Source organism: Saccopteryx leptura, chromosome 7, assembly GCF_036850995.1.
Source record: "Saccopteryx leptura isolate mSacLep1 chromosome 7, mSacLep1_pri_phased_curated, whole genome shotgun sequence".
Lineage (NCBI taxonomy): Eukaryota > Metazoa > Chordata > Mammalia > Chiroptera > Emballonuridae > Saccopteryx > Saccopteryx leptura.
The window spans coordinates 100,812,227-100,832,107 of record NC_089509.1 but is presented as its reverse complement, the minus strand read 5'-3'; the positions used below and the strand labels follow the sequence as shown (position 1 = coordinate 100,832,107).

Genomic DNA, 19,881 nt, shown 5'->3' with positions numbered 1-19,881 from the left:
ATAAGTAGAGGCTTCCATTTTGTAGGTAATTGAACACTAGGTTGCGTTAACACGGGAAGCGGTAAAAGTAGTACTTCTTAGGGATTTTCAGGTTTCTGTTCTGATTGTAGAAGTACATCACCATTGGGGACAATTCGGATAGCACTGAAGCACAGTCCTAACCTGAGATAAACACGGTCACACTGTCACCTGGAAAGCACCTGCAACCCTGAAGGACCCACACAGAGTGTTTTCTGGTGGGGTTTGGTGAAGGAGGCGGCCCTTTGCTGATGTTACCACTCTTCGAAATTAAACCGTTAAGTATTGTATTCTCTAGATTAGCACAATCCAGTAAAAAATATAACACAGGCCACATAAGTCATTTAAATTTTCTGGTAGCCACATTGAAAAGTAAAAATAAATAGGTGAAATTAAAGTTCATCCTATGTTTTAACCAAATATGTCCAAAATATTATCCTTTCAACATGCAATCAATATAAATGCTGTTAATGAGATGTTTTTACTTTTTCTTTTCTTTTTTTGGGGCTCGTCTTCAGAGTCCCAGGTGTATGTTAATTTACAGTGCTTCTCGATTTGGAGTAGCCCCACTCCAAGTGCTCACCAGCTGTGCGTGGCCGGTGGCTGCCTGCGCATTGCCCAGCGCAGGGCCAGATGCGGAGGGGTGGCCAGATTTTGGAGACGTCATACTTGCTCGTACGACCCGTTGTTAAATCTCACCTTGCCTCTGTATTTGAAGGAAGCGGCCTTCCTCCACGGTACATACATAAAGTAACCAGGTGAACTGGCTATTTCTACCTTGCCAGAAAGTCCAGCCCCCCTTTCTTCTCCGTGCATAGGAACTTAGTCTCGGGATCCTTCGCCTTCAGTGACAGCAACCAATTGTCCTTCTTCCCTGCAGTGGCTGGAGCCGCAGAACTCCGAGATGGTTCTCACGAGTGGATTTGGAATAACAATGTCACATTCTTCCTACTGGAAGCATTCGCCAAATCGCCTCTGAGTTTGGCCCTTCTCCTAACGCTAAAGCTGTTCCTGGGCCGGGAACCCCCCAAATTAGACGGAACTGATATGAAATCTCACTGTGCGGCAGCCCCATTCCGTGGCTTTGTTGTCACACCTCCCCAGCAGGAGCTGCAAGCTGTCCCTTGGCTTAATCTGGTTAAAACCAGATAGAGAATTAGGTCACGGGCCTGTGGCTGCCGAGCAGTCTGTTTGCAGAACTCCAGCGGAGCTGTGGAACAAAAATAAACAGGGAGAGTTGGGAAAGCATTACTTGGCATTTGCATTTGACTAAGTGAAAACTCTTGCTCTAGTTCTAGGTCAGAGAAAACACATGATGATTGCGGGGGGGGGGGCGGGGGGGGGGTTAGGGGGGGGCGTAGGGGGAGTAAGAGGGACTGTCTTCACCACCAGGGGGTGGATGTGTTCCCCCAGGTGCTCCAGGAAGGGACTCCAGGATGGTATCTGGGCTTTGAGGCTCTGCATGGTGTGCAGAGTCAAACTGCCCAAGCTGCCGGACCTTAGAGAAGTTTCACTTTATTATCTGTTGAGAATCGGAGGACACAGGGTGGGACGTAGGGGTCTCATGGTCAGCGCAGCAGGCCAACACCACGAAGGCTTAGCTTCACCTGGGATTCAGAGAAAGGGCAAGTAGATAGTTCTGAAAGGTCAGTAGGGAGGAGACTCAGGTGTAAATCTTTAACCTTGTTTTTATCTCGCTGAATTGGTGGGTCCAGTGAGGCCAGGAGAGAGACAGCACATCAGAGTTTGACCTACCTAAATAGGGCCCATTGCCACAGCCGCTAGTTACCAACAGAGAGACCTTTTTCAGGATGGGTGCTTCAGAGTGATGAGATGTCTGGGCAGAAGCGATCAAGACAACCCTTACTGGGAGGTGTTGGAGGGCTCGCCCGGTCCTGGAGTCCCCAAGGACCTAAGAGCCAGGTCCCTAGGCACAGGCCCTTTCTTGGCCTCCACTCCCTGTCAGCCCTCCTCCACGGTTCATCTAGTCTGTCGTTTATCCTCTGATGCACTGAGTTTCTCCGCTCTGTCGTTTGACCCTGTGCCATTGGGGCCGAGGTGGAAGCAGAGGGGTGAAGAGCGGACCGGCTGTCTAGGAACGGCGAAACACAAGCCTATCTTTCCCACTTACACGCCGTGTCTGGTGGACGGAGAGAATAGGCTTTTATAGCCCTGAAAGGGGAAGCTTCTCCTGGGTAGGTGGCCTCGGTGCTGGGTGCTGTCCAAACCAGCAGTGTGTAAAGGAAGCGCTGTGCTTCCTCTGCATAATGGACTCTCGCCTCCCTTTCCCGCGAGTCTCACCAGCTGCCGGCACCGCGAGCTGGTTGCATTGTCCTGCCTCCCACCACTGGGCAGTGGGGACGGTGCCAGCCGGGGGCAGCGGGGCAACACAGAAGGGGGCCTGTTTGTTTTCTGGCCCCGAGTGGCCGTGCCAGAAGCCATTTTTAGAATGAAAGTCCCTGCACGTTATGCCCCATTTCTTGGTGCCCCAGTTTCCACCTTGGTGACAGGGAAGGACAGCGCAGTGGGCTAAATTTGGGCCTCATCGAATGCAGCTCAGGGGACTGGGAGGCGCATGGGTTACGGAGTCGCACAGACTTGAGGTTAAATTCTGGGTTCCTCACTGAATAGCTCTGAGATCTCAGCTGAGTTATTTAACCTCCTAGAGCCACACTAACGCCTCTCTAGAAACAAATCCATAAACCCAACTCATCTGATCTTCTGGTGACTGGAACGACACAGAGTGCCTGGCACGGCGCAGCCTCCAGAGCTACTGTTATTTAAAACGACGTGTAAAAAAGTACTTTTCAAATATCAAGTCATGGAGTAGAACTGGAGAGTGAACTAGTTCGTTTTACCGTATTCCATCTTTCTTGAATTTATCCTGTTTTCCCCAAATATGGGAATTAAAAATATCTTGATTACATAAACCTGCCTTGTTCCAAATACACACGGATTAGCGCCCAAGTGGCTTTTTCTATTAAAGTGTTGTGCTGCTTCCTAGACTGAAAGTAGGCACTTAATCACTGGCGGAATGTGGCCTGTGTGTGGATGGTCACCTTCATTTGGGCCCTGAAAACCCACTGGAGCCTCCCGCTGTCGCAGAAGACTGTGTAGCACCTGGACGAATCAGGTTCTTGTATTCACAGAGCCTGCGACCCAGGAGTGAGGGAGACGCCACAAAGGCCTGTGTAGCAATAGCTGTGCAGTCAGCGGCTCTACAAGTCTTCCTCAAGGCAGTGGTGGGACTCAGCCGGTTCGCACCGGGTCGGCCGAACCGATACCTAATTTTTTGTTGAATTTGGCGAACCGGTTGCTAAATGGCACTTGTCATCAGGGTTCTCTCTCAGGTGGGTGCCTGGGCAGTCGCCCCACGTGGAAACCACACACTTACCTCCCTTCCTCTTTTCCAACGTTCATCTGCGCAGCTGCGTATTCTAAGCGTCCGCAGTCATGTTCATTCCGTCCACAGGTGAACAAAACTGCAGGTGAGGACGCCAACCAAGAAGCAGTCTGGAAATATCTGAAATAACAGTTTTACTGGTTTTTGGTCAGGTATTATTTAATACATTTTCATTAATATTTTAAAACTCTTATAACAATCTAGTTTTTTGTACCTCTTTTATTGTCGTTATTTAAGTATTTAAGGCATGAAATAATAAACTACCTTTCAGTATATATATTTTTTTATACTGAAAATGGTCATTGGGGCGGAGAACCGGTTGTTAAATGATCTGAATGCCACCACTGCATAACGGGGCTGAGAGGTTTGAAAGAAGCAGCAGTTACTTCCGGCTGGTAAGAGAGGCGAAGTCTTCTTGGGACGGTGTCATTGAAGCTGAGCCTGGAAGGGTGAATCGGATTTAGGTGGCGGCGAGGACGTGTGAGAACGAGGTCGAAGGCACACAGACAGGTTCAAGGCACGCTGGAGCGTGGACCCGCGGTCCCAGGCGGCAGGGGTCCCCTGTGAGTGCGGGGGGGGGGGGGGCATGGCCAGAGTCAGGCCGTGGAGAGTGTGTCTGTGACTGCAGCTCCGTTCAGGATTCAGTAAGCGCTGTGGAACCACCGACAATTTCAGGGAGGGAAATGACCCAGTTTCACCTTTAGGAAGACAGCTGGTTGGGAGGAGCTTGGAGACATTGGTTTCTGGAAGCAGAGGGACCAGTATTGCAGCCACTCAGGCCAGTTAAGGCTGGGGCAGTGGCGAGGGCGGAGGGCAGAGTGAGGGGCACAGGGAGACACAGCAGGGTCAGGCCCGAGAGAAGGGGGGATTGCCGGGCAGGGGCGTGGGCAGCAGGTAACCACGTTGGGAGCATAGGAGAGAAGACGTTGGCCTGGTGGACGCCGGTGGGACGGTCAGACTCTGTTGAGCGGCCCCGTTAGCAGCCGGCCCGTGGGGAGACACCCCGCAGAAAGGGAGAAACTGACACCTGAACTGAGGCTTGGGGTCAAGGCAAAAGCTAGATGCTTGGGAGTGACCGCAGAAGTTGAAGCACGAGGGGATATTGTCCAGGGAGATGGAGATGAGAAGACCCCAGTCAAAGCCTTGGGGAAAAGGACGGCATGAGGGGTGAAAGGAAGAAGAGGGACCTGCAGAAGGAGGGACAGGGAGTGAGGGAGACCCGGAGGGGGATGCACTGTGGAGGCTGCAGAATCCGAAAATCAAACCTGCTGCTGAACGACCCTAAGGCAGGATACGGGACCTTGTCTCCATGTATGGGGATTGTACTACCCCTCACGGGGCGGTGCTGTCCTGAGCGGGTCTGTAACAGATGTTCATTCCTCATTCCATTTCCCTTGTTAAGAAGGGGATGACCATCGGGAGGTATGTCATTCTTTAGAAAAGGTGAGGGCCTCCGGAAAGGGCTCTGAGACACACCCACTCGACCGCTAGCGCCACGAGGAAGGTGGGAAAGCACCTGGGTCCTTCCCGTGGCTAGCAGGTCTGAAGAGGGCTGGGCGCCGGGGGCTGGTGAGGAAGGGGACAGGAGGAAGTGACACCAGCAGTGGGAGCTCCCTGGTGCCGGGGGCTGGTGAGGAAGGGGACAGGAGGAAGTGACACCAGCAGTGGGAGCTCCCTGGTGCCGGGGGCTGGTGAGGAAGGGGACAGGAGGAAGTGAGGCCAGCAGTGGGAGCTCCCCCGGTGCCGGGGGCTGGTGAGGAAGGGGACAGGAGGAAGTGAGGCCAGCAGTGGGAGCTCCCCCGGTGCCGGGGGCTGGTGAGGAAGGGGACCAGGAGGAAGTGAGGCCAGCAGTGGGAGCTCCCCCGGTGCCGGGGGCTGGTGAGGAAGGGGACAGGAGGAAGTGACACCAGCAGTGGGAGCTCCCTGGTGCCGGGGGCTGGTGAGGAAGGGGACAGGAGGAAGTGACACCAGCAGTGGGAGCTCCCTGGTGCCGGGGGCTGGTGAGGAAGGGGACAGGAGGAAGTGACACCAGCAGTGGGAGCTCCCTGGTGCCGGGGGCTGGTGAGGAAGGGGACAGGAGGAAGTGACACCAGCAGTGGGAGCTCCCTGGTGCCGGGGGCTGGTGAGGAAGGGGACAGGAGGAAGTGACACCAGCAGTGGGAGCTCCCTGGTGCCGGGGGCTGGTGAGGAAGGGGACAGGAGGAAGTGACACCAGCAGTGGGAGCTCCCGGTGCCGGGGGCTGGTGAGGAAGGGGACCAGGAGGAAGTGAGGCCAGCAGTGGGAGCTCCCCGGTGCCGGGGGCTGGTGAGGAAGGGGACCAGGAGGAAGCGAGGCCAGCAGTGGGAGCTCCCTGGTGCCGGGGGCTGGTGAGGAAGGGGACAGGAGGAAGTGAGGCCAGCAGTGGGAGCTCCCTGGTGCCGGGGGCTGGTGAGGAAGGGGACCAGGAGGAAGTGAGGCCAGCAGTGGGAGCTCCCCGGTGCCGGGGGCTGGTGAGGAAGGGGACAGGAGGAAGTGAGGCCAGCAGTGGGAGCTCCCCCGGGAAGCCATGTGGCAGTGAAGGGAGAGGTGGAGAACAGGGTGGAGCTCGAGGAAGTGGCATGGTTCAGGGAAGGATGTCACAGCTGGTGGCGTCAATGAAACCGGCTGTCCTTTTCAGAAGAGTGAGCTAGTTCTTGGAAAACCCATTTTCTCTTGGATTTGACATGAGTTTCAAGCTCTTTGGTGTTTGCTCGAGGTGCTGGCTGATTAGCCGTGGGAGGAGGAGGAGGAGGAGGAGGAGGAGGCCGCCATGAGAGCCTGTGAAACTGAGGATGTCATGTGAGCTCCACGCGGGACTCGGCTGGCCAGGTCCTGCCTCAGGCCTTCCTGTAGCCCTGCAGTCTCGCAGGCGCGGGACAAGGGGGCTGCAGCCTCTCCAGGGACTTTCCAAGGGAGGAAGATAATGGGGCTGGTTTCTTTCTGAGGGAGAGGTGGGGCAGCCCTGGGGAGGAGCAGAGGCAGTGTCTTAGGTAAGTCTGAGAAAGCCGGCGTTGCCTCAGCCCTGACCCCTAAAGCACGGTTTCAGAAAACGGATGGGGAGCGTCCCAGCGCTCCACGTCCCAGCGCTCCGCTGCAGACAAGCGCAGCCCAGTCCAGCGTACGGATCTTCCCTCCTGGGTCCCCAGCACCTCAGACCTTTGTAGCATCTGCCGCTGCTCACCAGCCGCCGTGCCCGTGTGCTGACCGGAGTGGCCGTGTCTGCGTCTCGCTCTTCAGAGACGAAGCGGCCACGGGCTAGGTGGAATGCGGTGTGGGGGGAGACAGGGCCGGGAAACCTCGGAGGGGGTTGAGGTCCTTTTACCTGCTCTGAGGCCGGGAGAATGGAAGTCCCCAGAGGAAGGATGGGACACAGTGTCCCAGAGAGTCAGTCCTTGAGGACACTCTTGGGTTCAGCAGTATTCTTAGCTAGAGCCTGGGAGTACTTTGCCTCTACAAAATTTTCTTTTCTCCTAAGATTTCAAATAGCGCCTGACCTGTGGTGGCGCAGTGGATAAAGCGTCGACCTGGAAATGCTGAGGTCGCCGGTTCGAAACCCTGGGCTTGCCTGGTCAAGGCGCATATGGGAGTTGATGCTTCCAGCTCCCCCCCCCCCTTCTCTCTCTCTGTCTCTCCTCTCTCTCTCTCTCTCTCTCTGTCTCTCCCTCTCCTCTCTAAAAATATGAATAAATAAATAAATAAAAATTAAAAAAAAAATTGTGATGTCTTAGTTCCTTCTCTGGCCCGGCTGCTGTGGCTGCCTGTTGGCCTCTTCTCTAAGCAGCTGCTTTTTCGTCCTCTTCATCTACTTCCGTTCCTCCCTTCCCATCTAGCCCAGCCCCCACCCTTCCTCTTTTAAGACGCAGTTGTGGACAGTGGCCGAGTCCATTGACTGTGCTCCTTGTTTATTGGTATGCACACTTGAGCACATCACTTCACCTCTCAGAACCTCATTTTATTTTTTAAATTCCAAAGATGTTATAATAATTTCCATCTGGTAGAGTAACACAGCCTATTATGAAAATTAACTAAGTACATGTGAAGAGCTTTGAGTAGTACCTGGGAAGTAGTCCGTGCTCTGAAAATATTCTATCTTCTATCAATCATCCATCTATCTGTATATCTGTCTGTCTCTCATCTTTCTATTTATCGACCTTCTTTTTTTGTAAATGCCTTTCAACCTTTTTTAGATTTTGTCAGGTGATGCAAGAAAAATATATTGAAAGAAGTTTACAGAAATTGTATCTCTAGCAATTATAAATTATATGTTTCCACATAAAGTATATATATTATAACTGAGAGTTCCAGGAGCTGAGGACTCATTACCTTACAAAGGTTTCGTTCCAAATAGAGAGTTCCTTCTAGCCTCAATCACCTTTCTCCTGGCTCCTACTCAGACTAGCCTGTCTTTCACGTGAACTACTGCATGGGCAGGTCCCTGCATTTGGTAGTTGGACTGTGTTGGTTTTTGTTTTTTCAACCTAAGTGTAGGTAGGATGTCTTTTTATTTATTTCTAATGAATTTTGACCTGCAGATTTCATACATCTGTGTTTCAAATCTTGATTCTCTCATTCCATATATTAGCTCTCTCCTACTTTTGTGACTTTTGGCTTCCTGAAGTCACTGATAAGAATGGTGAAACAGCCCTGTTGTGCATGACTAAAAAGACCTTTTTCTAGACTAGCCACCGTTTTGAGTACCCTTCAGTGGCTGCAAAACTACCCTACTTTGCATTACCAATCTCACATTTTTCCGTGAAAAGCAAATATAGGAGAATGTTACATGTTTGTTACCCCCCTCCCATGTGTTACGTGTCTTTCTCTTACTTAGCTGATATTTTCTGCTGCATACTCAATGAAAGAAAACTAACTTGGAGAAGGAGTCAATAGGATTTTTCTATCTTTTAGAGAATCTCTGTTTTATGTAGAACGTGGCATAAGATTGTGTGAATTGCTGAAAATGGAAAGGAAAGCGGTAACGGTTACAATACTCAAAAGAATTTATTTTACCAAGATGCTGCCGCTTTTAAGTAAAAGTATTTGGCCCACTATCCCTGTGTAGTTCCCCGGTTTAAATGTTAATTTTTGTAATGCAGTGTTGTCGTGGCCACAGTTGTATTCTGTCTTCTTTCAAGGTTGGCGTTGAGTTGAGGTGGAAATTTCTAAAAGGATGTATATTAATTAGCACGTGACACATGTGGGTACTTAATACTTTCTGATGGTGATGTTAGAAAGGATGCCTGGGAAGCAAACTGTCTGAAGGCCTTTCCTAGTTTTAAGGCACTTTTAGAGAAATATGTAATTTTTTTAGGGCGCCATTTTCTATAGAACAGATAAATATGTTTATGATAACTGTTTCCGTCTATACCAGATAGTCAAAAAGTCCAGTAAAAGAAGAGTGTAGAGCTTTATATTCTGATACAGAATGACAGCTAAAATATATTAAGTGAAAAGTACAAGATATAGTATACCACTGTTATGGGGGGGAATGGAAGGGTACAGGGGAAACTGGTATCATTTATTACTTGTAGAGAGGACACGTGCCTGGAGGAAAGAGCCTTTAGTACTTTCTGAATTGTGAATTATCTAAATGCATTGCCTAACTTAAATAAGCAAACATAAAATGCATAAGAAAAGAGAACTTGGGTTGAGGAAGAAACACTAAGTAGTCATTCTTTTCTGCTTTCTTTCTTCTTTCCCTTCCCTTCCCTTCCCTTCCCTTCCCTTCCCTTCCCTTTTCTTTCTTCTTTCCTTCCTTCCTTCTTGCTTATTTAAGGGTAAATGGCTTTGGAATTGGATGCACTTAGTTTTGAATTCTAATTGACTGCTACTGGGAGAAAGTTACACAACTTCTTGTAAATTTTGGAAAGATCTGTTTACTGGGTGTTTTTTTTTGTTTGTTTTTTTTTGTTTTGTTTTTTTTTACAGAGAGAGAGTCAGAGAGAGGGATAGATAGGGACAGACAGACAGGAATGGAGAGAGATGAGAAGCATCAATCATCAATTTTTCATTGTGACACTCTAGTTGTTCATTGATTGCTTTCTCATATGTGCCTTGACTGTGGGCCTTCAGCAGACCAAGTTACCCCTTGCTTGAGCCAGTGACCTTGGGTCCAAGCTGGTGAGCTTTGCTCAAACCAGATGAGCCCGCGCTTAAGCTGGCGACCTTGGGGTCTCGAACCTGGGTCCTCCACATCCCAGTCCGATGCTCCATCCACTGTGCCACTGCCTGGTCAGGCTGTTTACTGGGTTTTTATACAAATCAGATATACTAAGGATCATTTCTTAAACTTCAGTTTGTGATTATCAGATCTTGGAATATGGAGTGAAGAAGATAAAGTAAATTTCAGCTTACATATGAATATTTTTCTTTGAAGATGGGTTTTTACCATCTAAGAAAGATATAAGATAAGGAAGGTCATCCTAATGCATAGGTTTCAGATGGTGAATAGATTCTGGCTCATAGTTATTGAGTCAAAGTGAACTTTAAACTGGTCATTAGATCCAGCCAGATCGATTCAACATATTTTTATAAGTAAGGGAGTTAAGTAATCAAGCCAATGATAGACCTTTCCCTCTGAATCTTTAAAAGAAATTAGCCAATTAGATATAAACCACTTTTTCTCCCTTTTTATAACAACAGTTGCATGAGAGTCAGAAGCTCTGTTCTGATGGAAAGAACTCAAGGGAGGCACCGTTGTGCAATTCCTGGTTATGGAAAATGATTGCTGTTATATCTGTAGCATTGCCTAGGCATTCTTGGGTCTGAAAAATTGGGACCCAGGCAGAGCATTTTTAATACTGCGTTTTCTCCCTCCCTCCTCCCCTTCCTTTCTTCCTTTCTCTCTCTCTTTCCCTCCCTCCCCTCTTCCTTCCTTCCTTCTTTCTTTATAGCAAAGGAGAGAGACAGAGAGACAGGGAAAGACAGACAGGAGGGAAATGAGAAGCATCAACTCACGGTTGTGGCACCTTAGTTGTTCATTGATTGCTTTCTCATACATGCCTAGACCAGGAGGCTCCAGCTGAGCCAGTGACCATGGGGTCATGTCTATGATCACACACTCAAGCTGGCAACCCCGTGCTCAAGCTGGTGACCTCAGGGTTTCAAACCTCGGTTCTCAGCATCCCTGGTCAATGTACTGCGTTTTCTGTAAACCATATTCATCCTCAGCTAAATAGGTTTATAATGCCATCTAACCCTAGGGGCTAGTAGTAGGAAAATATAAGATTAATATGTTGTGCAGTATTTATAGTTTCTTTTGTTTATATACTTAATGAATGGACTTTGTAACACGAGTCTTTCAGATGCAAGGACTAGAAAGAGAACTCTAGTTCTCTAAAACTACATGGAAGTGGCTTAGATAACAGAGTCTAGAAGTAGGGCTGGCTTCAGAAGTGACTGGGTCCCGAGGCCCAATATGTCCTTAGTCTCTGTTTCTCTGGGATTCTTTCATTATGTCCTCCTCTGAGTGTTGACTTCTTCCTTAGTGTGGCTCTTCTCTGGGTAGTAAAGGTGGTGGGGGCAGTTCTAGATTTTTGTATCTCACACCAGGAAGAGAGACCACCACTCCTGACTGCTCCGAGATCCCCATAAGTTTTGCCATACCTCCAAGAGTTTAAGGTGGTTATGTGACCTATTGTTAGAGTACATTTCTTTAATTGTAAAAATCACCTCTTTTTAGCAAGAAGGAAGTAGTACTTTTTAACTGTCCTATGTGTCCACAAGTATAGATAAGCATAAAATGTTTTAATTTTGTGCGTGAGAAGATGATCCCAGGAACTGAAATGGGAACTCAAGGTGAAAGCCAGCTCATGGATCTAAAACTAGAGGACAACTAGCGATGGGTCGCAGGAGACTGAGTTTTGTTCTACCTTTCGTGTTGTTGCCTCAGCCTTCTTATCTAGCCTCCATAATCTGATTGGGTCAGCAACAGGGAGGAGAGAAACCTCAGGAATGCAGCCATAAGCATCTTCAGTTTCTCATTTTCAGTCACAGGTCTGTTTCCGTTTGTCCTGGTTCCCAGGGATCTTGTGAAATGAAGTCTGCGCTGGTTCTTTGATTACACCTTTGGTAATTTATTCATTGTTTTTAAACTGTTGGGCCACAGCATCACATTGGCACAATATATTATTTCAGAAATTGTGAGAAAAACAAAGCTTTAGTATAGAAAATAAGATGTAGATTGGTGTTTCAGCTCATGGGTGAAGAATATGTAACTGATCTTTGATTGTTATTTTCAAATTATTTGTCTAAAAGCAGGTTGATACAATTTATTTTTATTATTTTTTTATTTTTTTCAGGGACAGAGAGAGAGAGTCAGAGAGAGGGATGGATAGATAGACAGGAACAGAGAGAGATGAGAAGCATCAATCATATCATCAGTTTCTCGTTGCGACACCTTAGTTCATTGATTGCTTTCTCATATGTGCCTTGACCATGGGCATTCAGCAGACCGAGTGACCCCTTGCTTGAGCCAGTAACCTTGGGTCCAAGCTGGTGAGCTATTTGCTTAAGCCAGATGAGCCTGCACTCAAGCTGGCGACCTCAGGGTCTCGAACCTGGGTCCTCTGCATCCCAGTCCGACGCTCTATCCACTGCGCCACCGCCTGGTCAGGCAGGTTGATACAATTTAAAAATTGTAGAAGAGCATTACAAGACTTTTTTTTTCTCTAGTACCAGGGGACAGGTAAGTTAATTTCTTAAGTTATTGGCAGGTTTCGTACATCACCATTTCTCATTTGTCACTTGAGGTTCTGTTCTTTGGGGTCAGGTGTTAAAGAAGAATTAAAATTTCCCTTCTACTATGTATTTTACCAACACCCAATTGTTAGGCAAAAGGCTACCCAAGCTCTACTGGTATTAGAGCTTTAAATTTTGCACAAAACTTCCAGCTATTTTCATGTGATCATCTGACGATTCTGTTGAAAGAAGACAATAATGGTATGGCTATAAGAAAGGCATAGTTTCATTCCACCACTCTGAACAAGCACCTATCATGTGCAAGCCAGTAGATACATCATGTGTGAATCCATTCTTAGCAGATTTGTAAATGTCATATTGCTGCTTCTCCATCAAACATTTTATCAGAGTCACAGAGGCTGCAACTGAATGATGTGTAACATTTAGTGTTGGGGTCTAGGAACAGCTAGATAACTGGTAGATGGACAGCAGGAAGAGAAAGGTTAAAAAAAAAAAGTCTGGAGCTTGGATCACCCAAAGATGACTGTATTTCTGAACAACAGAGATCTGGCTACACTTAGTGGAGGGAACAGGTCTAAGCCAGCAGCCGAAGAAACAGAAAGAAAAATTAGCAGAGACTTTTAATCGCAAGTTAATGAAGCCACCTAGTGGTTTGTTACAAAACTTAAGGTTGAGCGACTGTATCTCCAGATGGATTGTGTGGGGCTCTAATCACCATGATGAAGTCTGACCACTTTTCATTCCATCCAGCAAGGGGGAGGGTCGGTGTCATTGAGAAATGACCACAGTGCTGCTGTGTAAAAAATTTTTTTCTTATTTACACTCTTCCTTTTGTCAAAAAGAACTCAGCACAACTTACATGAAAACACAGCAAGATAGCACACACTAGAAGATAAGAGAACAAATGTGAATAAAGACATAAAAATAGTAAAAAATTTGGTAATTCAAAAATTTCTGTAAGTTTCTCATGCAATAACTCTTCAGTGTGGAAACTGATCACTTAAAAATTTTTACAATGTCCGGAAAGTAATGTCAGGAAAAGTAAAATTGTACCTGATGCCAAGCGCAGACAAATTTTTCTTCTGGGCATCCTCACAAATGAGCTACTGCATATTGCAATGTGAAATGTCCTCAGTCCTCATGATAGAAACCATTCTGAGCCTTAGAGCATATTTCTTTATTGTGTCCACACTATTTGGAGGAGAATGTGTACCAGACTCCATTTGCCAAGTTTTGCATTAACTTTTTTGATCCTCACAATAAGCTTAAAAGGTAGGTAGTCTTACTATCCCTGTATTGCAGATGAGGCTGTGAGACAAGTGAGGTTATGAACTTGCCCAGTGTCAGCTGTTAATAAATATTGGAGCTGGGACTCAAACCTGGGCAGTCTGGCTTTCAGCACCTGTGCTGTTTTCCAAAATGCTGTATGTTTGAATGGTCAAGTTAGTACAATAGGGCCCATCCCATGGAAACGGCAGTACTTGAGTTTCTCTCCCTATGATTTATACAGTCTCCAGGGTATTATCAGGTGTCCTTTCACATGATGACAAAGATAAGGTCAGGGTTGCATATTTCCGAGATGACTCTTCTTGTGCCACAGACTTTACCCTTGGCCCCGGTCACACACTGTAGCTCATGCATGTGTGCACGCCTTTGTCAAAAAACAAACAAACAAACAAACCAGGAAAGGTACTCAAATTCTCCACTTCGTGACTTCTGGGAAATAGCTGAAATCCATGACCTTATGAGGACATAGCCTCAGACACAGATCTAGAATGCAGTCACAGCAGAACACACTCTATTATGCTAGTTTTCTTTTTCCAACTGTTATCTTTAAATGTTTTGAATGACAACTAAATTGATTTCTTTTGACCAGTCATGATAGTTGATTAGCCATGAACAAAGCAGATCTTGAAAGGAACTCGGTAGGGAAATAATAGCATCATTGGAACACTAAAACATTTTCAGTGAGAGGAGTCAAGATATCATAAAACTGGATTTTAAATTGAGCATTTTAGAATGTTCTTTTAAGCTGTGCTTTAAGATAGTTGTGTGGTTTTGCTAAGAGATAAAAGTATATTTTATAAAAGTGACTATTCCATATCGATAAAGTTCCTTAAAAACAAATTTCAATGACATTTAAAAGAAATGCTTAACTCAATAATCTTAACGTTCCTGAAAGATGCAAGTTCTGTATTAGGGTCAACGTGATGGCTTCTGACCCATAAGACCGAAGTTTTCAGAATGATGACCTTATAATACTTTTCCTGCTTAATGTTTGAAAGATTCATTCCCTCCTGGGAATATAAATGAGAGAAAACAATGCTGAGATATGGTGAAGGAAACATTGACTGGGAATCAAAATATTTGGGATTGCCAGGTCTACTTTATCCTTTATATTATAGGATGACAGACCTGCTTTGTATGTCATTTTTCTCATGAACTTTGGGGTCACATCTGGATTCCAATACCAATGCTAATACTTACTAGCTGGATGATATTGGATTAACTTGTTTGGGTCTCAGTTTCTTCATCTGTAAAATGGCTTTAATAATACGTGGATTTTATTGGTGCTCACTGTGCAGGTATTGTGCTTTTATATATAATACTTTTAATGTTCTCAACAGTCGTAGATGGGATATTTGAATTTGTGATCCCCACTTTACAGGTGCGATCATTGAATTTGAAAGACTAGGTAATTTGAAGAGATTGATTAGGATAATTCATGTAACATGTCACATCTCCTGCTCCATAGCAGAGTCTCCAGACGTGGTAGCCATGTTTTCCTGTTGACTCTCATCTCCCGCATCTCCTTCTCTCCTTTTAGATACACTTTGAAGATCAGTGAAGAGGAGAAACACATGTTTGAATGTCTTAAGTTTGGGGGTTAGATAGAGGTTTAGGACAAACAGTAAAAATAAAACTGAATCTCCATTCTCCCACAGAAGTGGCAGAAACTCAACTATGATATCTATACCCTGCGACAGATTCGAAGGGAAGTGAGAAACAGGTGGAAACGCATTTTGGAAGATTTAGGTGAGTCTGAAAGTGATTATAAGACGGTAAAACTAAGCAGTTGTCATCATTCCTCTGCGCTTTCGTCACCATGGTTTTGTCGGTAATTGACTACTTAAGGCTGCTGTGTACGAATTGTTTTCCCAAGGCTGTCCTCCTGTCTCCTCTGGCACAAACATCTGACGTTTCTGCTGTCACCAGCCCATATCTTGAGGACACACTTTGCCATGTGTTGCTCCATCTGTCCTCAGTCTCAGGGAGCACAGGGCAGTGGAATCACATGGACACTACTGCTGAATTTTTTTGGTGTTGATTGAATTAGATGGGAGTGATTGGCCAGTTAGCAATAGTTTTATGAGATGGGGCAGGTTGGGAGAAATACTGTTTGTCAGAAACTTTTTTTCTTTGTAAGAGTACAACAAAATTGAGTGTAAATTTTGAGAAAGACTAAGAGGCAGAAAAGCTTCTGCATTGGGGGAAATCCCTGTGGCATTAGAGTAGATATTGGGTCTTGGTTTTTCTTAATTCTGTTAGGGTTGCAATACAATATGCATGGCCTTCACTTGATAAAAATAAGTTCATTTTAATGTTTACAAATGAATTTATCAATTTTGGAGTCCTCAGTCCTTTCATTCTGAAAGAGAACGGGACACCTTGGCATCATAGCTTTACAAAAGTGGGGTACCAAGGGGCTGGCGTCTGTTGCTTTACTTGGGGGTGTTGGTTTGCTTTACTTGGGATACAGTGGGAGGAGGTGGACTTCTGTCCCCTTTGCCCACCCAGTTTTGGTGGGACTTGATAGATAGTCTTCTTTAAAATGTAATTTACGCCAGACAGGTCTAAATCTATGAGTCTTTTACATCTTTGAGTACGTCATTTTAACCAGCCAACCATATTGCGCCGGGGAAGGGAATCTGGGCTTGGAGACGTCGGGACCTGGAAATGACCACTTTTTGGCTCCCACGCTGCAAAGGCAGGTGGGAATTTTAGGGCCCAGGGAGAAGGTGAAGAGGAGGGAGTGGGTGGGAGGAGGGTTTTGAACCATAACAAGGGCGGCAAGCGGTCACTGGGTGGTATCCGAGGCTGAGGGAAAAGTTAACCAGGAAAATGAAACAAAACGAGATACCAAGCAAATCTGAGTCAAATTCACCGCCAGTCGCCCTGAGCCGGAAAGCAGCACGTGGAGTAGTGCCTTTGGCTTCAGTTTTCTGATGCTTGTCCTGAATCCATGCTCGAGTCCCTTCGTCTTCTGCAGCGACCGCACTGCAGGACAGTCACTTCCTGTGGCTACATGACAGGTACATTTTTTTTTTTTTTTGGCCTTAGGTTTTCAAAAGGAAGCAGACTCTTTGCTGTCGGTGACGAAACTCAGCACCATCAGTGATTCTAAAAACACAAGGAAAGCCCGAGAGATACTATTAAAACTAGCCGAAGAGACCTCTATTTTCCCAACAAGCTGGGAGCTCTCGGAGAGATATCTGTTTGTTGTGGTAAGTGGACCCATTGTTTTCATCCGCCCTGATTTTACTCTCTGTCTTTGCTTCTCTGTTATTCCATACACTCCCCATTCCAGCCGCGCCACAGAATGGAGGTAGCAGGTGTGCTGGCATCTTACGCACTGGTGTCCAAGGGTCTGAGGCACCACAGTCACCTGGAGGGCTTTAGAAATTCCGCTTCCTGGCCCTGGCCAGTTGGCTTAGTGGTAGAGCATCAGCCTGGTGTGTGGATGTCCCAGGTTTGATTCCTGATCACGGCACACAGGGGAAGTGACCATCTGCTTTTCCACCTCTCCCCCTCCTCTTTTTCTCTTCTCCTCCCATAGCTATGGCTCAATTGGTTCAAGCAAGTTGGCCCCAGGTGCTGATGATGGCTCTGTGGAGCCTCCACTTTGGTGCTAAAAATAGCTCAGTGGTGAGCATCATCCCTAGATGGACAGAGCCTCAGCCCCAGGCTGGGTTGCTGGATGGATCTGGTGGGGGGTGCTTGCGGAAGTCTGTCTTACTATCTCCCCTCCTCTCACTTAAAAAAAAAAAAGAAAAGAAAAGAAAAAGAAATTCTGCTTTCTGGATTGCATGCAGGCATCTGTATTTTTCAGCCAATTCTGCTGGGTAGTTAGCCTTTTAGGTCAGAGATGTGACAAATATTGTGTATATAACCTAAGATTAAGCAAGATTTGAAAGGACTCTAAGAGTGGTGGAATGTGTCTTGGGTCATGTAAATGAAGGACTAAGGTGTGTCTCTAAATTTGTTGAGAAAAATTTAGTAACTGTTTCCTCGCTATAACTTCTGGGATGGGTTTTGCTGTTGTTAGAATGGTTTCCCCTCTACAGGGCTTGGCTCCCCTCTTGACACCGTTTTGTGTTTTGTGGCAGGACCGTCTCATTGCTCTCGATGCTGCAGAAGAGTTCTATAAAACTGCCCGTCGAACTTACCCCAAGAAGCCTGGAGTCCCAGGCCTGGCAGAGGGCCAGAAAGACGGCACCACCTTCTATTTCCAAGTCCCGAGAGGAGAGGCTGGGAGGCAGAATTGGAATTCTTCCACTGGAACTCAATAGCCGACCAAAGCTGGCCAAATGAATGTAGAAAACAGTGAGCATACAGAGGGTTAACTAAGTGAAAAATGACCCTGGATCCCACAAAAAAAAAAAAAAAAAAATCTAAGGATTTGGATATCTGGTCTTCATGAGTTCTTTATTCGGTGAGATGTTCAGGTTGTATTGAAACACGCTGGTGATCTTGCCTCCAAGAGTTCTTCAGTGGGATATTCCGTCACGGGTAATTAGATTCCAAGAACCCGTTGCTCTCATTCTGGTTTTGGTTTTACAGTAAGCCTCAATCATTAATCCTATTGAGAGAAGGATATTCTAGTAAATAAGACAATAAGATTAATTGGGAGAGCTCTCATTGAGCCCAATATGGGTTACCAGTTTTTAAATAATCATTATATATGTAGGCTAACACCAAAATAATACCAGGCACTATGTGACCTTTCTTTAACTTGGAAGAACATACTGAACGCTGGAGGGTGTCAGAGGCATCATAATAAGTATCAGTTATAATTATTTAGAAATACAGATGACCAGGTTGTAGACATGTCTAAGAATGCTGCGCAGACGTGAGTTCCAAACAGAACGATCCCAAGCAGAACATCCAGCAGCTCCGTGTAAAAATCGCCGTCTTCAATTGTAGTACAAGCATCTTAAATTCTCAGCATTGCTGGTATCTAGTTACCTCCTTTTTTGCATATTGTCTACTTCTAATCCAAAAGCCCTGGATCTAGCATGATACTATAGGATAGCATCTATAAACAGAAACGTTTAGCCTCTACTTCCTTCTCTTCTCTTGAATCTGTTCCGGTTTTTTGGCTGAGAGTCGCACCTGCCCAGGGACCTCTCGTGCAGTCTTGCATCTCTGCAGCCAGTGTAGCATGGTAGAAGGTCATTGCTGGATTTTCTTGCCGAAGATGATTTTCAAAATGGAGCAATGCTGGCAGTATAGCCTGCTTCTATCCACAGATTGAGAAGTCCAGCTTCAAAGTTACCTGCCCCTTAAGCAAGGAGCTTGCCAAGAAATCAGGGTTCCTTTTATTGAAAAGACTTTCAGAATTTGCAGGATCCATCAGGAGATTGCTGAGAACAACGGCAATATTGTTACTTTTACAGGTTTTTCTCTTCTGACTTTAGGTGAAAAGAAACTTGACTTTGATCTGTCCCAGGGAGTTGTGACTTGAAGATACCCATATCCTGATTAGTTTCTTTGGTAGTGTACACAGTGTGTAAGTTATTGTTATAGGAGATACCTGTTCTCCACTTACTAATGCACTGCAGACCTATTTGACTGACATGTTTTGGGCAATTATTTTCCTAGTTTAATAAGTAAGCTAATAAAAGTTTTATTTTTTATATATAGTATCTAATCCCTCTCATATTGTTTAAAGTTAGCTTGCAGATATTTCCCCTCATCTCCATGGGCTCTTGTAAGATAAACATACAAACGGTGAAATGGACAAACAAAATAAAAGAACCAACAATAAATTTTAAAAAACAGAAAATCATGTTGTTTTCATCTCTGGCCTTGGCATTTGTCTTTTCTGCTTTTTTGATAACGAAATAGATAAGATAGTTTGCATCTACAGAGTCTTTATTTTTGGTAATGAATGAATAAGGATAAGATTGCCTCTATGGTTATAAAAACATATAGAATTACCCAGGACATTTTCTTTTCAAGAAATTAAAAGATTTCTGTATTTACTTTTCAGTTGGATGTGTGTTCTATTTCTTTTTTTATTTTTATTAATTTTAATGGGGTGACATAGATAAATCAGGGTACATAGGTTCAGAGAAAACATCTCCAGGTTATTTTGACATTTGATTATGTTGCATACCCATCACCCAAAGTCCAATTGTCTTTCGTCACCTTCTATCTGGTTTTCTTTGTGCTCCCCCCACCACCCCCTCCTCTCTTCCCCCCCCTGCATAACCACCACACTCTTGTCCATGTCCCTGAGTCTCATTTTTATGTCCCACCTATGCATGGAATCATATAGTTCTTAGTTTTTTTCTGATTTACTTATTTCACTCCATATAATGTTATCAAGGTCCATCCATGTTGTTGTAAGAGCTATCTTTCCATATGCCCTTTAATGAAAGGTAAAGAAACTTAGAGACATATGGGTTGAAGCACCAGCCCTCATTCTAAAGCCAGTCAAGGGCAGATCTGTACTCAAGTT

At 45.7% G+C, this 19,881-nt stretch overlaps 1 protein-coding gene across 1 annotated transcript in view; it reads left to right on the top strand.

The window, feature by feature from the left end:
- MREG (melanoregulin) overlaps positions 1 to 19,407 on the top strand; it is a 56,926-nt gene extending 37,519 nt beyond the window's left edge. The window contains 4 exon segments of the mRNA XM_066345771.1: positions 15,083 to 15,173; positions 16,479 to 16,642; positions 17,525 to 17,627; positions 17,630 to 19,407. Coding sequence (XP_066201868.1) covers positions 15,083 to 15,173; positions 16,479 to 16,642; positions 17,525 to 17,627; positions 17,630 to 17,745 — 474 coding nt within the window. The 3' untranslated portion in view covers positions 17,746 to 19,407.
- The last annotated feature ends 474 nt before the right edge of the window (positions 19,408 to 19,881 follow it).